Source organism: Cervus canadensis, chromosome 29 (assembly GCF_019320065.1).
Source record: "Cervus canadensis isolate Bull #8, Minnesota chromosome 29, ASM1932006v1, whole genome shotgun sequence".
NCBI classification, from domain to species: domain Eukaryota; kingdom Metazoa; phylum Chordata; class Mammalia; order Artiodactyla; family Cervidae; genus Cervus; species Cervus canadensis.
The window spans coordinates 10,817,189-10,837,160 of NC_057414.1; the positions used below are offsets into that span (position 1 = coordinate 10,817,189).

At 45.1% G+C, this 19,972-nt stretch overlaps 1 protein-coding gene across 10 annotated transcripts in view; it reads left to right on the top strand.

Annotated features, from left to right (window-relative positions):
• The window catches only part of TENM4 (teneurin transmembrane protein 4), an 816,614-nt gene that overhangs the window by 598,908 nt on the left and 197,734 nt on the right, over positions 1-19,972 (top strand). For 9 of the 10 annotated variants that reach the window (XM_043452823.1, XM_043452819.1, XM_043452829.1 and 6 more), the window contains one exon: positions 14,464-14,634. The exons of the other annotated variant lie outside the window; for it this stretch is intronic. In XM_043452823.1, the coding sequence (XP_043308758.1) occupies positions 14,464-14,634 (171 nt within the window). The remainder of the gene's footprint in view (positions 1-14,463; positions 14,635-19,972) is intronic. 10 annotated transcript variants of the gene reach the window in all.

Genomic DNA, 19,972 nt, shown 5'->3' on the forward strand with positions numbered 1-19,972 from the left:
AATCTATGAAGGACTTTCCTTAAATTTAATCCTTATAAGAACCGCAGGAGATGATTTTATGTTCTTTCCCTTTCTACAGATGAAAACACTGAGGATCAGAGTGGTTAGGTAACTTGCCTCTGGATGCGTAGCCAGTTAAGGCAAGAGCTGGGAGCCTGGCTCTCTCTACAGACCTGGGCATATAGGTGGAGAGCAGAGCCATGAAGTGCCAGGAGCACCTGGACACAGGCTGTCAGGGCCGTGTGCACAGGAGAGGTGTGGCGTAATGGCTAGGAACCAGGGCAGACGGCAGGGCAGAGGGCCCTTTTGGCCATGGGCTATGGTGGAAATTCTCACAGAAGATGTTAAGGTTTGAAGTAGGCCTTGAAGAATAGGAGAATGATCTTAAAAATAAGGAAGGTAATAGCCATTCCACACTGAGGCATTGCATCAGTGAAGCCTGGGAGGATGCTGGGAGCTCCTTACTAAAGAGAGAAATTACCTTTTCTTATGGAAGAAAATGGAGCATCCACTTTCTTGGATGGACAGGAGTGTTCAAGGAACAGGAGAAACCCACACAAATAGAGGCTCCAGGAGAGGGAGAAGCCATGAGGAGTGTCAGGTCCTGGACTTGACAAGCCTTCCAAATGCTGGAGATTTCTAGCCTCATGAAAAATATCACCAACAGAGTTTGAGCAGTAAGGCAGGTCCACATAATAATGAGATGATCTCTCTTATTTTCCATTTTTGTCATTTCCACAGTTTCACATCTAACCAGAAAGGCAGTGTGTGTATGGTGGTTGGGGGTGGATTCTGGGCAATCTGGATTCAGTTCAGATCTGAAGTGACTCTCTGCCTCTTACAAAATGTGTGACCTTGGGCAAGTTGTTGGACCTCTTAGAGCCTTAGTCTCCTCATCTTGCAAGTGAGGATAACAGTAGTACCTACAGTGTAGTGCTTTTTCGAGGATTAACTGATGATAGCTTCCCTGGTGGCTCAGATGAAAGCGTCTGCCTATAATGCAGGAGACACGGGTTCAATCTCTGGGCTAGGAAGATCCCCTGGAGAAAGGAATGGCCACCCACTCCTATTCTCCTGTTCTTGCCTGGGAAATCCCATGGACAAAGGAACCTGGTGGGCTACAGTCTATGGGGTCTCAAAGAGACAGACACGTTTATCAAGCACTGAGCATAGTGCTTGGTATCGTTAATGACAGCAGCTGCTGTTACCATCATCAACACGGTACCTGGAACTCCGGGCTGTCCTAAACTTCCTAGCCAAAGGGCTGAGCCAAACCAGGGGTCCCTAGAATATCCAAGAACTGAGTGCCTGTTTCTGTGCACAGACAGGGCACAGAGGCAAGAAAATGTAGTCTAATTCCAAAGAGCTAGAAAACACTCCCATGGGCAGGAGACTGGGAAGCGGTGGGGAATAAAAGAGGGACACTGCACACTGTTCCATGAGAGTTTAAAACACTCTTTCAAAACGCTTCTCATTATGAAGAAATAGCAGCCCTCGTTACAAACCCAGGTGGCAGACTCAGTGTTAAGCTGTCCGCCCTCATTCTTCCCACTGAACTGACTGTTCCGGAGGGGAAAGGCCTATCCTAATAATATATACACAAATTAAAACTCCATTTAGAGGTACAGCGGGGACCACCTCCTAATTGACTTTGATCACTGGGAAAAAAAAAAAGACAGTTTCGTGGTTGGTTTGCCAAAAGAAACCAGACGATGGGCGGATGCCTCGTGGAGCCCTGTGACAGGACATTTCTCTAGTAGCTATGGAAATGGAACCTAGCAACAGGCACATCCTCCCGCTCGAGCTCCCAAGGCGGAACCAAGCCCCTGGTTGCTTCGGCCCCGATTGATGGTTCAGTGGAGGGCACAAGGCCTCACACGGGAGAGGCTAGTCCTTGGCTAAGTTGAGACACCTTTTATAGAAATACTTTAGATGGCCTGGTGAATAGCTTTGCTTGCAAGCCCCGCAGGAAGGGAACCTAGAGAGCTCCAGGCCAGCCTTACGCCTACTCCAGGGAAATGACAGGCGCTTTCCCGGGTTTCCCAGGCTGGCCGTGTCGCTCTGCCAGGGCAGGGCTGGCTTCACACCTCAGCAGAGCAGCTGGATGGGCCTGTGACCCCGGGGTGTCTCTGCTTCCTGGACCCTTAGTGACACCTTGAGTTTGAAGGGGAGGTGGTGTGTCTTCCGCTGCATGGAGTCGCAGTGACATCGCTTCGTTGACTGCTCTGTTGGCCATGATTTGCTCAGAAGCAGCATGTTGTTCTGATCAGGATGGCAGGGAGGCCTGCCCTGGGCTCTGACAGTGGTCTGCAAAGAACTCAGGGCATGGCGTGACCCAGAACCCAGGTTTGGATCTTGGTGCCGCCATGACGAGTGGCACAATGATGGATGATTCTGGACCTTGGTTTTCTAGAGATACAAGATCAGGTTAATAATATGTACTTGGTCACTCTGTTTTGAGGTCCTCGTAATCCATAAAGTGGAGACACAATCTTCCTTATAAAGTGGTGGGATTAAACAAGGCAATGAATGTGCACCCTCCAGCACTGTCAGGCCCATGGAGCAATGTTTAATAAAGGGAGCTGTTATTGTCTGAGTAATAGTCCTAATTACGTCTGTCTCCTTCCTTTCCTCTGTTTCTTCTCTCCTGTGGGCCGGATGCTGGGGGCTTGGTGGAGACAAGAACATGATCCCTGCCTTGGAGGGAGGGCCTCCTGGTAGGCTGACATCACCTGCCCCAGGGGTTCATTCACCCTACTTTAGGCTCAAGAAGATGACTCCTCTGGTCTGAGAGTGCAGCCCCTGTTGGAGGCACAAGCCCTGCGGGCGGCTTTCCTGCTCTCACAGGATTTTCTGCTGTGACTCAGTGCCAGCGTCATTTAGCAGAAAGGACTCCCAGTGAGTTCAGAGACTTCGGCTCAGCATCGTTCCAGGCTCTGCCCCCGTGCCCCAATCCCAGTGAGTGGGACTCAAGTTCAGTCAGAGCAACATCCATACCCCCCCCAACAGCCGCCAACCAGAGCAAAAACTCAAAAGAGTTCTCCACTTCTTCAAGAAATCTCCTTACTTCACTTTCTCAGTGAGAACCTTAATATACACTGCAGATGATGGTGATGATGCTACCAACATAGACGGCAGCCCTCTGGTAAGTCAATTTGAGCAAATGCCACGCAGCACAATAAGCTCATGAAATACATTCTTTCCTTTCATCTTCACAAGAGTTCTTTGGAGCTAGACATTATTATCACCATTTTATAGAGGAAGACCCCCGAGACTCAGAAGAGTTGAATAGCAGGAATGAAGTCACACAACTGTAAACACAAGAATCAGAAACGGAACCCAGGGCTGCGTGGCTATGAAGGCTGTGCTTGTGACCACTGTGTTTCACGCCTTCCATTTTCTTGTGTCTGGAAGCAGCACCGCAGGGCAGGGAGAGGTTGGATTACTGTGCTGAGGTCCGTCCAAGGGGTGGTGGAGGTGGCCAACCCCTAGACTAGTCATGCATGGAAGAGGTCTTAGTAGAGCCCGTTGGGTGAAAGGTGCCCCGAGAAGACAGCTTTCTAATTCCATTACTGCAATAATAGCTGTTTACTCCATTCTGTACAAATTAGATTCCAGCCCCGGTTCCCCTACAACTTGCCGTGTCACCAGTTTTCAGCGCCCTCCAGTTAAATTGGCCTCTCATCTCTGTGCTGACAGTGGGTGTGCCCACCCCCCACCCCCCCGCTTCTCTAGCACCCATCCCCTCCTCAACTTGTTTCACAGAAATATCGAGCGGCTGCCAGCAAATCCTTGCTGAAAGGCCTCTCCCCACAGCAATTGCGTGGTGCAGAAAAATGATTAAGTGTGCCAGAGTCCATTCTCCAGAAAACACTTAATTTGGGGGTGAGAGACAGTAACCCTGATTGTTGCAGTCAGGTTTATCCAGAGATGGGAAGAAAGGCAGTATATTTACTTGATTTAAAATTAGCCCCACGTAGTCACCAGTAGGATCCTGTCAGGCAGCTTTATAGTGATTCCGCTTTTAAAAACTGTTTTATCCATTGGGCAAATATCTCTCGCTCTTTTGCCCAAAGACTGGCAACTGATGGGAGCAAGGTAGTGAGACGGCCCTCAATTCAAAGGAATTTGCAGTTGGCATTTTTGCAGTTGGCATGAGAGGGAAATTAAGGGCCATGTGTGGAGAGAAGGAAAGGTGATGGCCAGAGTTGGCTTAAACAGGTCTTTCAAGGGATCTCGAATTTAGGAAAATCAGAGCAAAATGACAGCGATGATGACAGCTGCCATTTGCTTTGTTTGTACTGTATGCCAGCCACAGTTCTAAACAGGTTACGTGTGTTATTCCATTTAATCCTTTAATGTAACATTGCTATCTGTTTTACAAATAGAGAAACTGAGACTCAGAAAGGCAAAGTCATTTATCCAGAATCAGGACCCTAGTAAGTGATATAGCTCTGAAGGCTCCTGATAGACCCCCACTTGAGGACTGATTCTGCCAGTCACTTACTTGAGTTTGCACGGTTTTGACTGTGGAGGTCAGCCATGCCTGTGGCAGTCAGGGTGTAAACATGGAAAGTATCTTGGGAGGTGTCTTTAGGCAGATCATGTAGCCTCTATGAGCCTCCCCTTTCTTCACTTGTGAAATGGGAATACTGATCATTTTCTCAAGGTTTATGTAAGGACTGAATGAAATATCGTATGGAATTCCCCTTGCCTAAATGTCTGACCTGTGGCATAGACTCAAAACAAGAATTTCCCCTCTCTGCTCTATCATCGTTTTTCTATCTCTTGCTCCTCCTGAGACTGGGTTGTGGAACTTCCTTTTTAATGTAAACAGCATGGAAATGAGTTTGGAAATCAGTGCAGAAAATGTGTCACTCATCCTACACTGTGATTCAAAGCCTGATGTCATTTTTATATATGTCTTTCTAGATTTTTTTTTTTATAAACATACTATGCATGCAGAAAAATGCAATTTTGTGTCCTACCTTTCTTCCCCCTTAAAATTACATGATAAGCATTTGCCCTCATTGCTCATTGTCAGTTCAGTTCAGTTCAGTTTCTCAGTCATGTCTCACTCTTTGCAATCCCATGGACTGCAGCACACCAGGCTTCCCTGTCCATCACCAACTCCCAGAGGCTACTCAAACTCATGTCCATTGCATTGGTGATGTCATCCAACCATCTCATTCTCTGTTGTCCCTTCTCCTCCTGTTTCAATCTTTCCCAGCATCAGGGTCTTTTCCAGTGAGTCAGCTCTTCGCATCAAGTGGCCAAAGTATTGGAGTTTCAGCTTTAGCATCAGTCTTTCCAATGAACACCAGGACTGATCTCCTTTAGGATGGAGTGGTTGGATCTCCTTGCAGTCTGAGGGACTCTCAAAAGTCTTCTCCCAACACCACAGTTCAAAAGCATCAATTCGGCGCTCAGCTTTCTTTATAGTCCAATTATCACATCCATACATGACTACTTGAAAAACCATAGCTTTGACTAGACAGACCTTTGTTGGTAAAGTAATGTCTCTGCTTTTTAATATGCTGTCTAGGTTGGTCATAGCTTTTCTTCCAAGGAGCAAATGTCTTTTAATTTCATGGCTGCAATCACCATCTGCAGTGATTTTAGAGCCCCAAGAAAATAAAGTCTGTCACTGTTTCCATTGTTTCCCCATCTATTTGCCATGAAGTGATGGGACCAGATGCTATGATCTTAGTTTTCTGAAAGTTGAGTTTTAAGCCAACTTTTTTCACTCTCCTCCTTCACTTTCGTCAAGAGGGTGTTTAGTTCTTCACTTTCTGCCATAAGGGTGGTGTCATCTGTGTATCTGAGATTATTGATATTTCTCCCAGCAATCTTGATTCCAGCTTGTGCTTCATCCAGCCCGGCATTTTGCATGATGTCCTCTGCATAGAAGTTAAATAAGCAAGGTGACAATATACAACCTTGATGTACTCCTTTCCCGATTTGGAACCAGTCTGTTGTTCCATGTCCAGTTCTAACTGTTCCTTCTTGACCTGCATACAGACTTCTCAGGAGGCAGGTCGGGTGGTCAGGTATTCCCATCTGTTGAAGAATTTTCCAGTTTGTTGTGATCCAGTCAAAGGCTTTGGCATAGTCGATAAAGCAAAAATAGATGTTTTTCTGGAACTCTCGCTTTTTCAATGATCCAACGGACGTTGGCAATTTGATCTTTTGTTCCTCTGCCTTTTCTAAATCCAGCTTGAACATCTGGAAGTTCATGGTTCATGTTCATGAAACCTGGCTTGGAGAATTGTGAGCATCACTTTGCTAATGTGTGAGATGAGTGCAATTTTGCGGTAGTTTGAGCATTCTTTGGCATTGCCTTTCTTTGGGATTGAAATGAAAACTGACTTTTTCTAGTCCTGTGGCCACTGCTGAGTTTTCCAGATTTGCTGGCATATTGAGGGCATCACTTTCACAGCATCATCTTTTAGGAGTATCAGTTATTTTTTCATAATGATTAGCTTACATTCCATCCAGTACCTGTATCATACTTTAGCTCAGTCATTCTCCTGTTTTAAGACATCTCGGTTGCTTCTGATTTTCTTGATAATACACTGCAGTATACATCTTTGTGTATATAACTTCTAAGCTTGAAACCTTTGAATATTGTGGCTTTGGTGCAAAACCAGGAGTAGAACTTGGGGAATGAAACACTGTCATTTTGTGGCTGTTGCTGTTTTGCCTTTTTGTTTTGTGCTTTCCACCTTACAGGGCCATAAATAAGAGAACTCCAATGAGTTACATTTTACAGAAATGATGCTATTTAAAAACAGACAACAAGCAATTGGGCACTAACATAAAACAGAAAAGTAGGTAGCCATGCAGCTTGGTTGGGTCCCGCTGCCTTTTGAAGCCAAAAAAAAAAAATGCCCCTGGAGCCAACACTTTCTTGATTAGAGTTTCATCTCTAATCACTACCTGGAGCTGCTAATCCACAAGTGCAAGTGGCTTTGTGCTTTCCATTTGGGAAAGGGAAGCGTCGTGTGACAGTAGAACCTCTCCTGTGCTTACATCGGTGACGCCTGCAAAATGACTTTGTTAATTGCCTCCTGCTGGCTGGGTGCTGGGGGTGGGGGAGACTGTCAACATCAGAACATCTATTGAGCGTTTTTCTTAAAAATGTCAAGATGGAGCTTGCACTTTCTCAGCCTTCTCTCATGTCTTGCTGGGCAGGAAAAGGCGACTGGAAAATGTCAGCCCTGGGATCAGAGGGACCAGAACTGAGGGAATAAGAAAATTCTCCCACCCTAGCTCCTGGCTTTTAGAAATCATTAACATTTCAACGTGGGTGATCCTGTGAACTCACTACCTTTCCACAACCTTTTTCTGAACTCTTTAACATCTTTTCACCTTTTTATTTAATTATAAACTAGTTTAAAGGGAACGCCAGCATCACGTTCCTTATTTAGATCACTTTCCATGTACTTGGGAGAGTTTTGTACAAACAGTTACATAAATACCGCAGGGTATAATTTAGATAATCCTGTGATGTACATTGATGGTTACCATTAATTCCTCTGGAAAAGGGGATTACGATGATTATAAATTATACTGTTTCAGTAGCTTGGTCTTAAAGCAGAGTGAAGAGGACCGGGTATACTTCTGAGCCTTTTGGGATACTTGGTTATTACTTCCAAGTCCTCGATAGCATGCATTGACTGCTGTCCACAGTTTTAAATGAGGGCTGCTGTGGGGTAAGAAATATTATCACCATGGGGACCCCCACAGATTCATTTCAGCCTTTATTTGCTGGTAACTTTATATTACCCATTTTAATCTTCTATTTAAAGTAAACTATGTTAAAAGAGGAATCTTGGCTGGGGAACACAGACTCCTGAGTTTGAAATTTTACCTCAAACTTACATCAGCTCTGTGGTGTTAGGTAACTTACTCTGAAGTATATCAAAAATATATCCCCATAGCTCAGTTTCTTTTCAGCTCTGTTCCCTGGTGGTCCCAGATTACCGTGGCTTGAAGCAGGGCTTGGGTTCCTGGCCAGAGACTGAGGTCACGTCACATTAGTGAGAGCACCGAATCCTAGCCACTAGACCCGTGGTGACAAGACCCTGGCCCTTCAGCTTTGCAGGAAAAGAACTCCCACAAAGATGGAAAGCAGTGAAACAAGTATTTACTAGGAGGAAAAGAGAGGACAGTGTGTGCGGATAGACACACACTGAGAGAGATTCACGCCCTGGTGGTGGTTTGAATCACTTTTATGGGGCATGTCTTCCTGGTTTCCTTTGGCCCATCATTTCGCTTTGCCTAGCTCTGAGTCTGTATTTGGTATACCTCAGGATCCTCCCCTGTGTGCATGCTCATCTCTTAACCAAGACGAACTCTAGCAAAGAGACTTATGGGTAGTTGACATCATTTACTATGAGGTTGGACTATAAAGAAAGCTGAGCGCTGAAGAATTGATGCTTTTGAACTGTGGTGTTGGAGAAGACTCTTGAGAGTCCCTTGGACTGTAAGGACATCCAACTACTCCATCCTAAAGGAGATCAGTCCTAGGTGTTCATTGGAAGGACTGATGTTGAAGCTGAAACTATAACACTTTGGTCACCTGATGCGAAGAGCTGACTCATTGGAAAAAACTCTGATGCTGGGAGGGATTGGGAGCAGGAGGAGAAGGGGATGACAGAGGATAAGATGGTTGGATGACATCACCGACTCAATGGACATGGGTGTGGGCAGACTCCGGGAGATGGTAATGGACAGGGAGGCCTGGCGTGCTGTGGTCCATGGGGTCGCAAAGCGTCGGACACGACTGAGCGACTGAACTGAACTATGAGGTAACACCCCTCTCTTTTGACCTTCAAGGAGCCTTTCTGCACACGTGTAGTTGGGAAGGTCTCCTTGACTTTGAGAATGAGGAATGTGTGGTCTTTTATCTCTTATCCAGGCAGGGCCCAGCCTCCTCCCTCATCCTGCTTTTATGGAGTTTCTGCTTTCAGGAAGTTTCTGTCCACAGGGGAGAAGCTGTGCAGCCTGGAGCCCAGCCGTCTCCTGCCTCAGTTACGTTGTACCCACGTGCCAGTGGTTTTTCAACCCATCTTTCCATGAGGATTACACTGATTACTATAAATTAAGAATTTGGCATGTAGTATGCAGTCCAGTTGGGCTTCCCAGGTGGCACTAGTGGTAAAGAACCCGCCTGCCAGTTCAGGAGACGTAAGAGACCTGGGTTTGATCCCTGGGTCGGGAAGATTCCCTGGAGGAGGAAATGGCAATGCACTCCTCCAGTATTCTTGTCTGGAGAATCCCCATGGTCAGAGGAGCCTGGCGGGCTACAGTCCATAGGGTTGCAAAAAGTCGGATGTGACTGAAGTGACTTAGCATACATGCATGTATGCACTCCGGTTTATACCAGGTTTTGAGTTACTGTTGTTTTTATTATTATCAAGGACAAAGAAAAATGGTTGCTTGAGCTTATGTTTTCTTTGGACAGTCTCTGACCAAGTAAGCTTTGTGTGCTTTGGGAAGAGGAGAACAGAGCAAACCATTTTCCTTCCTTCTCTCTTTTCATTGGGTGTAAAGTTGACCACCCATCAAACAGTACAGTAGAAGAACTGAGGGGTCCCTAGCATGACATATTTAAGACTGGATCGCAGGTTAAAGGCCCCTTTCATTCTGGCGCTAAGATGACATGACTGGTAGAACTTGGCTTCTCTGACTCTGTATCCTTCTCCTCTCTTTACATCTTACCTTCTAGCTGGCCATTTCCCAGCCCAGTTTTGGTGGCCCCATACTCACTTGCCTCCCCACCAGCCTCCAGAATTATTTCTGGAGGACTGTGTCTCCTGAGAGTCCAGTTACAGCTGGATCCAGACCTGGCTTCCCCTGCTGGTTTCCAGGAGCTCATCTTCTGCAGATTGACTGAAAGACCCGCCAGCCTCACAGCTGTGGGGGCCTCTATTTATGATCACCGGGTGGGGGTGGGGGGCAAGGCTGAGAAGAAGGGGTGCCTACTGGCTCCTCTAGGTTTCCTGCCGTCAGCCTTCCCCGTCCAGTGGTGGACTGCTGTGCCCTAGTTAACTGTCTCAGAACGTCAGATCTTGTGATCATTTTTCACCTGGAATACTTTTTCCACTGGCTTTTCTTCCCCCTCCGCCTACTTTTTTTTTTTTTTTAAAGGAAGAACTTGCTTTTGCATCTCATTAAAATACGAGGTAGCTTTGACAATAAAAATGTTTCTCTTCACAAAGCTGTGAGAGTCTATTCATCGTGGGATTAGTTAATTCTCCTGACCTTTTGACAAGACGGCTCTTTTGCACACTTAGATGAGATAATTGATTCTAACAGGGAACTAAGCCCTGCTCACTGCATATATCTGAGTTGTCCGCAGTTCAGGCAATTTCTCCATTACCTTTGGAGTTGCCAATAAATAGATTGACACAGTAAGAAGGTAAGCAGAAATGTGAGCTAATTCAGCCTTGGAAGTAGCAGCACAGTCACTTCTAACAGGCAGGTGAGTTTTATTATTATTGAAAACTGCAGAGGGACAGTAAGGAGCAATTTGAAGCGCTTCCCTGAGTGTTTGGTACCTAAAAGGTGCTCCATAAATGTGAGCTACTGTTTTATCAGTCTCATTGACAGTATGAATATAATGCTTATAAAATACAGCAATCACACATGGGTACAGTTTATAATACACTTTGCCATATATTATCACACAAAGTAAAATTGTTAGTCATTCAGTCGTGTCTGATTCTTTTCGACCCCATGAACTGTAGCCCGCCAGGCTCCTCCATCCTTGGGATTTTCCAGGCAAAAATACTGGCGTGGGTTGCCATTTCCTTTTCTCGGAGATCTTCCCGACCCAGGGACCAAACCCAGATCTCCTGCATTGCAGGCAGATTCTTTACCTTCTGAGCCACCGGGGAGCCCGTATTACCACACAGAAAGAAGAAAGTGAAAGTGAACTCGTTTCTGACTCTTTGCGACCACATGGACTATAGCCTACCAGGCTCCTTCATCCATGGGATTTTCCAGGCAAGAGAACTGGAGTGGATTGCCATTTCCTTCTCCAGGGGATCTTCTCAACTCAGGGATCGAACCCGGGACTCCCACATTGCAGGCAGACGCTTTACCATCTGAGCCACCAGGGAAGCCCTATATTACCACATATGATGTAATAATTCTTTGAAATATTTTTATCCTCACTTCTCAGATGAGAATACGGTAGCTAGGAAGTGGCAGTTAGGATTCAAAGGCAGTTTTCTTGCCCTTGGTCCAGCACACTTTCCCCTGCATCATAGTAACCAAAGAGAAAGCAGAGGGTCAGATGGCATCTCTGGTACCAGTGTACACGGTCCTGGTTAAGCCAAACTTGTGTGTGTCCTCGGTGGGTTTTGTTTGTACCAAGAGTCGGAAGGTTGTGCTATGCTCCACTCTTCTCTACAGGTTTTTGCATCTTGAAGACAGTCACACAACCGCTCAAGACCACCATCAGTGACCATTCCACAAACTGAGGCTAAATAGCACAACTTTCTGTCTACTTCACAGGATCCTCTGTTGCTGCCTTAAAAAGACATGTAAGAGGCTTAGAGTCAGCTTGCTGTGTAAAGGAGGGTGTCTTTATAATGCCCACCCACCTTGTTGGATAAAGCTAGTGAGAGGCAGAATGGCAGAGTGGGGAGAGCCTGACTCTTCTAGCCAGGGAGGGAGATGGTTTGTGATTTCAGGATTTAAAGAGTTTGGGATTCTAGGCTAGACTCTGCCACTTGTTAGCCATTTAACCTCCCATGTAAATTGAAGTCTGTGTGTCTTAGTGTCTTTTCATCGGCAAAAATGGGATTATCACCTTCTAGGCCTGCTGTGAGAATTAAAGGAAATACTGTATTCACTGCTCTTAGCACATTGCCTGGCACATGGAAAACACTCAAGAAATCATAGTTTCATAATTATCATAATTTTAATTAACCTTCTGAGTGAATTAAGTATGCACATCTGTAAATTGGGTCTGGTAGAGTTGGGTGAGGATTAGAGGTAATGTATGCAAATTACCCAGGATACCACCTAGCAAGCCGTTGGTCCTCTGTGAAAACAATTACAGTGGGCCTTCATATCTCTTGTCGATTGGTCCCTTGCTGTCTTCCTCTGGCCCTCTTAGCGGTCAGTCACTGCCGCCTCTGGGCCTTCTCATCCTTCTGAATGTACTTTGTTACTTGTCCATCTCCTCCACCTCTGAACTCTTGGAAGCAGGGACTGTCTGATTTGGTTCTGGCTCAGCCCCGGGTCCTGGCTTTTAGAAAATGTGCGTCAACTGAGCAAAGGAGTGACACTGGGCACGAGATGCTGTGGAGTCAGGGGCTGGAGTACTTCACTCTGTACGTAGGGAACCAGAGGAGGCCTCCCAGAGGGGTACGTGTGGACTGTTGATAAGGCTCACGTTTTAGATCCTGAATGGGATTTAAGCAGACGTTTTGTACCGGCTCACAAACCTTTTTGGAAACATGCTGCCTAGAGCACTGTATATCGCAAGGCACAGTGTCCGTTCTTCGGTGTCTACTGATCTCTTCTAGATTGCTGCAGAAGACTATTTAGCAGTTGCTACACTGCAAAAACATTTTTAAAACAGAAATGCATGCACGTAAATCAAAATCACAGAATTGCCCAAAATCACAAAAATGCAGAAAATCAAAGTGTACAACAGATATGCAATGAAATGTAAAATGTAAATCTGTCCCCTTTCCCAGGCCCTTAACATCTCTTCCTTTACAGAGTGCACCCACTGTTACCAGTGTCTTTCATACCCTTCCAGACTCTGTATACAGGATCTTTTTTTTTTTTTAACCCAAAGGTAGTATATCAAAGGCCTTCGGGCTGCAGTATCTGTGGATTACAGGCTTAGTTGCTCCGAGACATGTGGAATCTCCCCAGACCACGATGAAACCCACGTCCCCTGCATTGGCAGGTAGATTCATATCCACTGTACTACCAGGAAGTCCCTCCGTTTGTATTTTTGTCCTCAGCATGTGCTAAATCGCTTCAGTTGTGTCTGGCTCTGTGCATCCCTATGGCCTGTAGCCTGCCAGGCTCCTCTGTCCGTGAGATTCTCCAGGCAGGAATCCTGGAGGTGCATTACTGTTCTGCATGTTACCATTTTCCTTCCCGAAAAATGTGTAAAAAAGTTTTCTCATTCTTTTTTATGGTTGCACAGTATATTGTATGGGCTTCCCCAGTGGCTCAGCAGGTGAAGAATCTGCCTGCAATGCAGCAGACACAGGAGATGTGGGTTCGATCCCTGGGTGGGAAGATCCCCTGGAGGAGAAAATGGCAACCACTCCAATATTCTTGCCTGGGAAGTCCCATGGACAGAGGAGTCTTGCATGGTGTAGTCCATGGGGTCACAAAGAGTCAGACACAACTCAGCGACTAAGCACACACACAGTATATTGGATAAATATACTTATCTGGCTCCTTATTTGTGGACTGGTTTCCAATGTTTATGGCTTCCCTGGTGGCTCAGCTGGTAAAAATCTGCCTATAATGCAGGAGACCTGGGCTCGATCCCTGGGTCGGGAAGATCCCCGGGAGAAGGGAACAGCTACCCACTCCAGTGTTCTGGCCTGGGAAATTCCATGGACTGCATAGTCCATGGGGTCGCAAGGAGTCGGACATGACTGAGCGACTTTCACTTTACTATGTGTTGCTATTACAAGCAATGCTGTAGTGAATAGCCTTGTATGCACCTCATTTTGTGTGCATGTGAGCATATCTGGGGGAGAACTGGAATCTCTGGGCTCCAGAGTAAAGGGTATGGGTATTTTATTTTGTATTTGTCAAATTGCCCTCTCTGTAAGGTCTGTACCAGCTTATGCGCACACGAAACCAGCTGAGTACCAGAGTGCTTGTTTCCTGTTCTCTTCCAATACTGTGTATTTTCAGCCTTCTAAAAATCTTTGCCAAACCATATGTGAAAAACAGAATTTCAAAGTTTAACTTCTATTTCTTCTACCCTGAGTAACGTGTAGAGAGTCTTTTCGTACAACCGAGAGCCAGGTGCTTTTCTTATTCTGTAAACTGTCCATCTCCTATGCCTATTCTCGTACTGGGTGGCTGGACTTTGCTTATTGTTTGTAACCGTTATTTTTGTATTAAGGAAATTAAGCCTTGGTGATACAAGTTGCCGTTTTCCCCCGTAGATTGTTATTTTTAATCTTTTGAAGCAAAAGCAAAAGGCCTAGACCTCCTGAAAGTCCCCCCATCCTGCCCCTCTCCCTCCGCCCCTAGACTGTGAGCCCTTGAGGGCAGGGTCTGTGCCCGGGTCAGCCCTGCGGCCCAGTCCCCCTCCATAGCGCCCAGAGCTCTCTGCAGGGGCTCCGTGTTGAACTGAACTGAATTCCCGTGCTCCCCACCCCACCCACCCTCCCCTATGGCTTGGGAGTCCCGTTTCCGCCTCCAGCAGAAAAAGATGACTTTTCTCATTGCTCACCACAGCCATGCACCTGTTTGGCCTAAACTGGCACCTGCAGCCGATGGAGGGGCAGATGTATGAGATCACGGAGGACACAGCCAGCAGTTGGCCTGTGCCGACGGACGTCTCCCTGTATCCCTCAGGGGGCACTGGTTTAGAGATCCCTGACAGGAAAGGCAAAGGAGCCACGGAAGGTAGGGTTGCTGTGTTGTTCGTGTCGTGAGTCCTCTGTGTCTGCCTTTGAGCCGAGGAGACCGCCATCCTGCGCGCCATGTGCCTGACTCACAGCTCCATGCCCCGCTGCTTCCTCCATCCCCCCGCACGCCACGCCGCTGCCGGGCCACCCGTGTCTTCACCGCAGTTCCTTGTCACTGTGAGCTCATCGCGGGGCTGGGGCAGGGCTCATGGTGCTCCACGGCATCCCATCCCATACCTCGAGGGCAGCATCGTGGGCTTTCACACTGCTGGGCGGCCGTCTTTGATGGTGTGGGATCATGATACGCCTTCCTTCCGGGACAGCCTCGTGGCATGAATGGGTGTCTCTTGGAGTGGGGTGTGGCAAGGTGGGTAGAGGGTGTGGTGTCCAGGAAATACCCTTGGACCTGTGGTTTAAGGGAAACACCAGTCCCACTGTTCTAGCGTTTTCCTACCGTATGGGCTTGAGCAAGTCACTTAACTTTCCTGAGCTTGTTCCTCATCTGCAGTTGCAGTAATCATCAGTGTTTGTACAGTGTGTTTGTTCAAAGCTTTTTGTGAAGCTCATTTCATGTTTAATCCTCACAGAGATCCTGTGAAGTAAGTATAATTGTTTACAGCCATTTTTGATGCAAAAACTAAGGATCACATAGATTAAGTGACTTGGCCAGAGTCACACCACCAGTAAATATTGGAATTTGGGACATGAGCCCAGGTCTGTGTGGCCACAGGGCTCTTGCTGTCTCCATAAGTTGCCGTACCTGACTCACCTCGTAGTTATAAGACCCTGAAGGAGATGTGATTAAGAAAACTCATTGTACAATAAGACCCAGATGTTTCTGTATTAATGATGAAAGTGGTGGTGACATTTGGGGTTTGGCATTCTTGAATGCAACGTCCATAGACCCATTTTCTGAATTTCTTAGGGGTCTTTCTAACATGCCATCAACATATTGATAAATTCTGTCACTATCAGCCAGGAGTGGAAGACCCACAAGAACTGGTACCAGCAAGGAAGTCTGAGCTCATGGGCCAGGCTGGTTGTCATTCTAGGAAGTGTGACCATCCATTCTCATGTGACCCACTTTTTTTTTCTTCTGGTGTTACCCCAGTCAGCAGAGTGGTCACAGCTGCCCCCAGTCTTCACTGCCTTTCCTCTTATCTCAGTTAACTTTGGGTTGTGGCTTCTGAGCTTCCCTGTCCTTTTAAGAGTTTGTCTTCTAGTAATCAGTTTGGTTAATAAGGTAGCATATGGCTAGTCAGAGCAGTTATTCATGACCTCTGAATGGTCTTGAAGTCCAAAATCAACTCTTGACCAATGACCATCTTTAAGGAAACTGAGGGCATTTCCACAGAGCCAAATCAGAATCTCTGCCTGCTATTTTGATGGGCAAAGCCGCTCTTCTTCTTTATAAAGATTTTAAGACTTAAGACATTGAATAACTTACACTTGCTTTGCACCTTAATAGGATATGGAGGGAGCATGGATGGGGTCATGGGAAGAACTCTGGGTTAGGAGTCTAGAACCCTGAGTTCAGGTTCAGCTGCTGCCACTCGTGATGCCCTTAAGCAAATCCCTTGAAAGACTTTCTCGGCTTCATATTCCTCCTCATTAAAAGGAGGTGATTGATCTATTTTATCTTTAAGGTCCACTCTAATTCACAAGCTCTACATGTGAAATTAGTAATAGAATCATCACATGATTAACCAGATTCTTCTTTAGAAGTTTTTTCAGGTTGGCCCTGTCCATGGTCCTGCCTGTTCCCTTGTGTCAGCTTACAGTGTCAGATGCCATAAGTGAATACCATAAATGACAACTGTCTTTAGATTAGCATCAACAAATGCAGATTTAAGATATGTGTAACCCTCAAAGATCTCATTTGGAAAAATGTGGATTTTCTGTATAATCTCTATCAAACTTTTTTTAAACAAGTTTTTTTAAACAAGACCTGGGTCTAATCTAAAATCTCCCACTCTAATGAAATTAGTTTGCGGATTGTTTAGATTTTGCTTTGTTTTTCCTAAGGAGCAGGAGGTGCAGATAAGAGATAAAATTGTACCAGTTTATTGGTTTACTCTCATTGGAATATTTTTGCTTAAAGGGATTATCTGTCATTACTAATGCAATTGGAAATCCTGTTTACAAAACCCCAAAATGCAGTGTGATGCTGTAAAGTGGTCAGCATCAAAAGCAATTACTGTGACAAAAAAATACATCGGTCTGGAGAAACAGAGGACAAAGCTTCCCAGAGTTTATGTGAGACTATCACAGGGTTCTTAATTTCTTTTGCCTTGGTCAAAGCAGTGTCTACTCAGTTTATGTTTTTAACTGTGATGTTAACAATCTAGTTCCTAAGACATATCTCAAGTGGGAAAGCCTCTAACCCTGATGTGAGCACACATTTCCTGTCCCTTCTGAGGGTATCAGAGGAGAGAGCTGGTTCCAGAATTAAGATTAGAGCCCCATCGTACAGTGATGGGGAAGCAATGTGGTAGAAAGATGACATGGAACTGGACAGTCCAGGGTTTGCGTCTTGGTCTGGACACTTATTGGCTCTGTCACTCCATTTCCTATGGCCTTAGTTTCCTCATCTGTGGAACAAGGATGGCTCATACCTATCTTTCCAAAGACTGGTTTTGAGGAGGTATTCAACACATGTGAGTTCCTTTTCTTCTTATTCATTTAAATCCCAAGCCATTCCATGTCTGTCATTAGAAATCTCAGAATTCCAGACTAATTAATATTTTCTCCTCAAAGATTCTACAGAGTTTGGGGCATTCTTGAATATTCTTAAAGGGTGTATATTTTTTAATTATACAAATGAAGTATAGGATGAACCCAGTATTTTAAAGGCTCATCATGTCTCTGAGGGTAACATCAAACTGCAATGTATCCTGTATTTTCGAAGTGGCTATAACCATTTCAGAGCTGTCGTGGGATGGAAACCAAATACAGCAGCTTTCCGAAGTAAAACCACAAGAACTTATGTTATGCATTAATGGAGAAAGGGGGAAAAGCATTGAATAAACAAGCATTTCTGATGGTTTAATTGGTGGGCTAGGTTAGCATTTTCTTCTTTCTGCAATGAAATCAAAATTGCCCATCAGTTTGAACCATGCAAATTGCTGCATACAGGCTCAGCTGGGCTCTCAGCTTATTTTGATAACCAAATAAATTTCAAACAGTTGCTAAGGAAACTAAAGAATTCTTTGTGCGAGTTATTGCATTGAAAAGAACCAAAAAAGGTAGAGGGAGGGGGAGAATGTTGGTTGGTTAGGAATTTAGACCCTATATGGATAAATCTCAGTTCAAGAAAATAAAGACTGTGAATTTGGGAAGTGCATGGGATCTCAGTTCTTCCAGCTCTCCCTTATTTTTGACTGAGCTAGCCAGTCATTTCAGCAGTTTGTTGAGAAAATTCTTTTAGACACGATTGTGTATTTCCAGAGCATTGCTCTGAGAAGCCTAAATTTGTATGTCTTTGTACAGAAAAGGACTGTTACCAGTAGAATCTGCCTTGTGAAGCCTAATCATGCTGTTGGGGGTCCCTAATTCTGAGTTAAGCTCTTTGTACTTTGTTAAGCCTCTGGGGCACTCACTGATTGTATAGTGTCCTTAGGAATGTTTGAAATACTTTTTTCCCTTTAACTTTGGGGTCTGTGTGTGGATCCTAGTTCATAAAAACTGTCAATGTTTTGTATACCAGGATGGCTGGAAGTTCTCTAGTGGGCCTTGGTATCTAGCCTGCTAGGACTGTGAATTAAATCAGATGTTTACTCTTAAAGAGGGTTAATGTACTCTGCTACCATTGAAAAGACCTTTGAAGAGTTTTAATTAATAATTTATCAATTTGATATTCTGAGAAGCCATATTCTAATAAATAAAGAGGCACCCCAGATGGCTTCATCTCTGAATGGTTTTTTTTTTTCCTTGCATTCTGAGCCTCAGTATATACATTTTAGTAATGTGAGGATTAAGTGTATCAATGTATGTAAAAATGCCCGGTACATAGTTGGAATTTATTGAATTAGTACTGCTACATCTACCTTTATTGCTATTGCTACTACTGATATTTGTCATTATTATTGTGTTCCAGAATGTAGGTATGGATAAAAAGAGTTATAGACAGGACTTTTCACCTCCACCTGCCTCTACCCTCTGCTTCCTCTCCCTAGTCTACCACTGGTGGGTGTTGTAGAATATTTTCTATCTTGGTGCTCAGAATTAAGAGTGAAGACACTTAGGTTATAAGATCTGGAGAGAGAAAGACAGTAAGGGTTTTTAAAAGACAGGAAAGGGTGAAGGTGGTTTCACTCCGAACAACCCTTAGCCCAGCCAGCATCATGCCTCTTTCCCACCAGCCGCAGGTACTCGGCAGGCTCCAGGCCCCTCCTCCCAGAAACTTTCATCTCCTCCCTAGGGAGAGTCAATGTGGGGACCACTGGAGACCGGTAGGAAAGATGATAAAGGTTAGATTCCAAGATGGGTACAGTCTTTCCCCTCTCAAACTTTTCCTTTAGACGAGGCCATGGCCCCTTCCCTTAAGGATCTGGACAGGGTGACTTCTGGAACAAGACTTTTGAACCTAAGCTCCAAATCCTAAGCTCCATCATAGAAACTGCATAAAAATAAGCTCAAGACTCCTAATTCCTAATTCTTTCAGCCAAGAAAGTCAGGGTCCTGGTGGAGTGCTGTGCCCTAGACCAGAATTTACTGTTTTTATATCATGGTATACACACCAAATATAAATTTTATAATTTCCCCCCCCATTTTGGCCAGCTTTGGTGAAATAGTTGAGTGCTAGAAAAGACTATTCCCTTTTTGCCACTCCTCTCGGGTAAGAGCCAATTTATGTATGCCTCTTGGGCCTGCAGACCTCTGGAAAGTCTCTGAACTTGACCTCTGCCCTGTGAAACTAAAAGCTTGGCTAATTCAATAGCTGTCTCCGAAAAACATGCTCACTGGAGGGGAAATGAACAGTACAGGGTTCTCCAACAGCATGCCAAAAAGTGGAAGAAGTTTTCATTATTTATTCTCAGACATAGGAATTATTTGAATGCAGACAATTCTCAAATCCCATCAGCTCTGACTCCTGCCCACTCACAAAGGAAATGAGGTCTTGGAATTGGGAGTCTCCAGCTAATTTTTGTGCAGTTTCTAGGAGTAAAAAGCTCAGAACTCATCCTGCTTATGTGTCGTACCTCCCTCTTAGTTCTGCTTCCCTGACAGAATTATAGGCTGAAGGGTAAACTGTTTTTCTACCTGGACTATAAAAGGATTGTGGAGTTGGGAACCCCAAAGTCAGATAAGGAAGAATGTGAAAATGATTCTCTTCC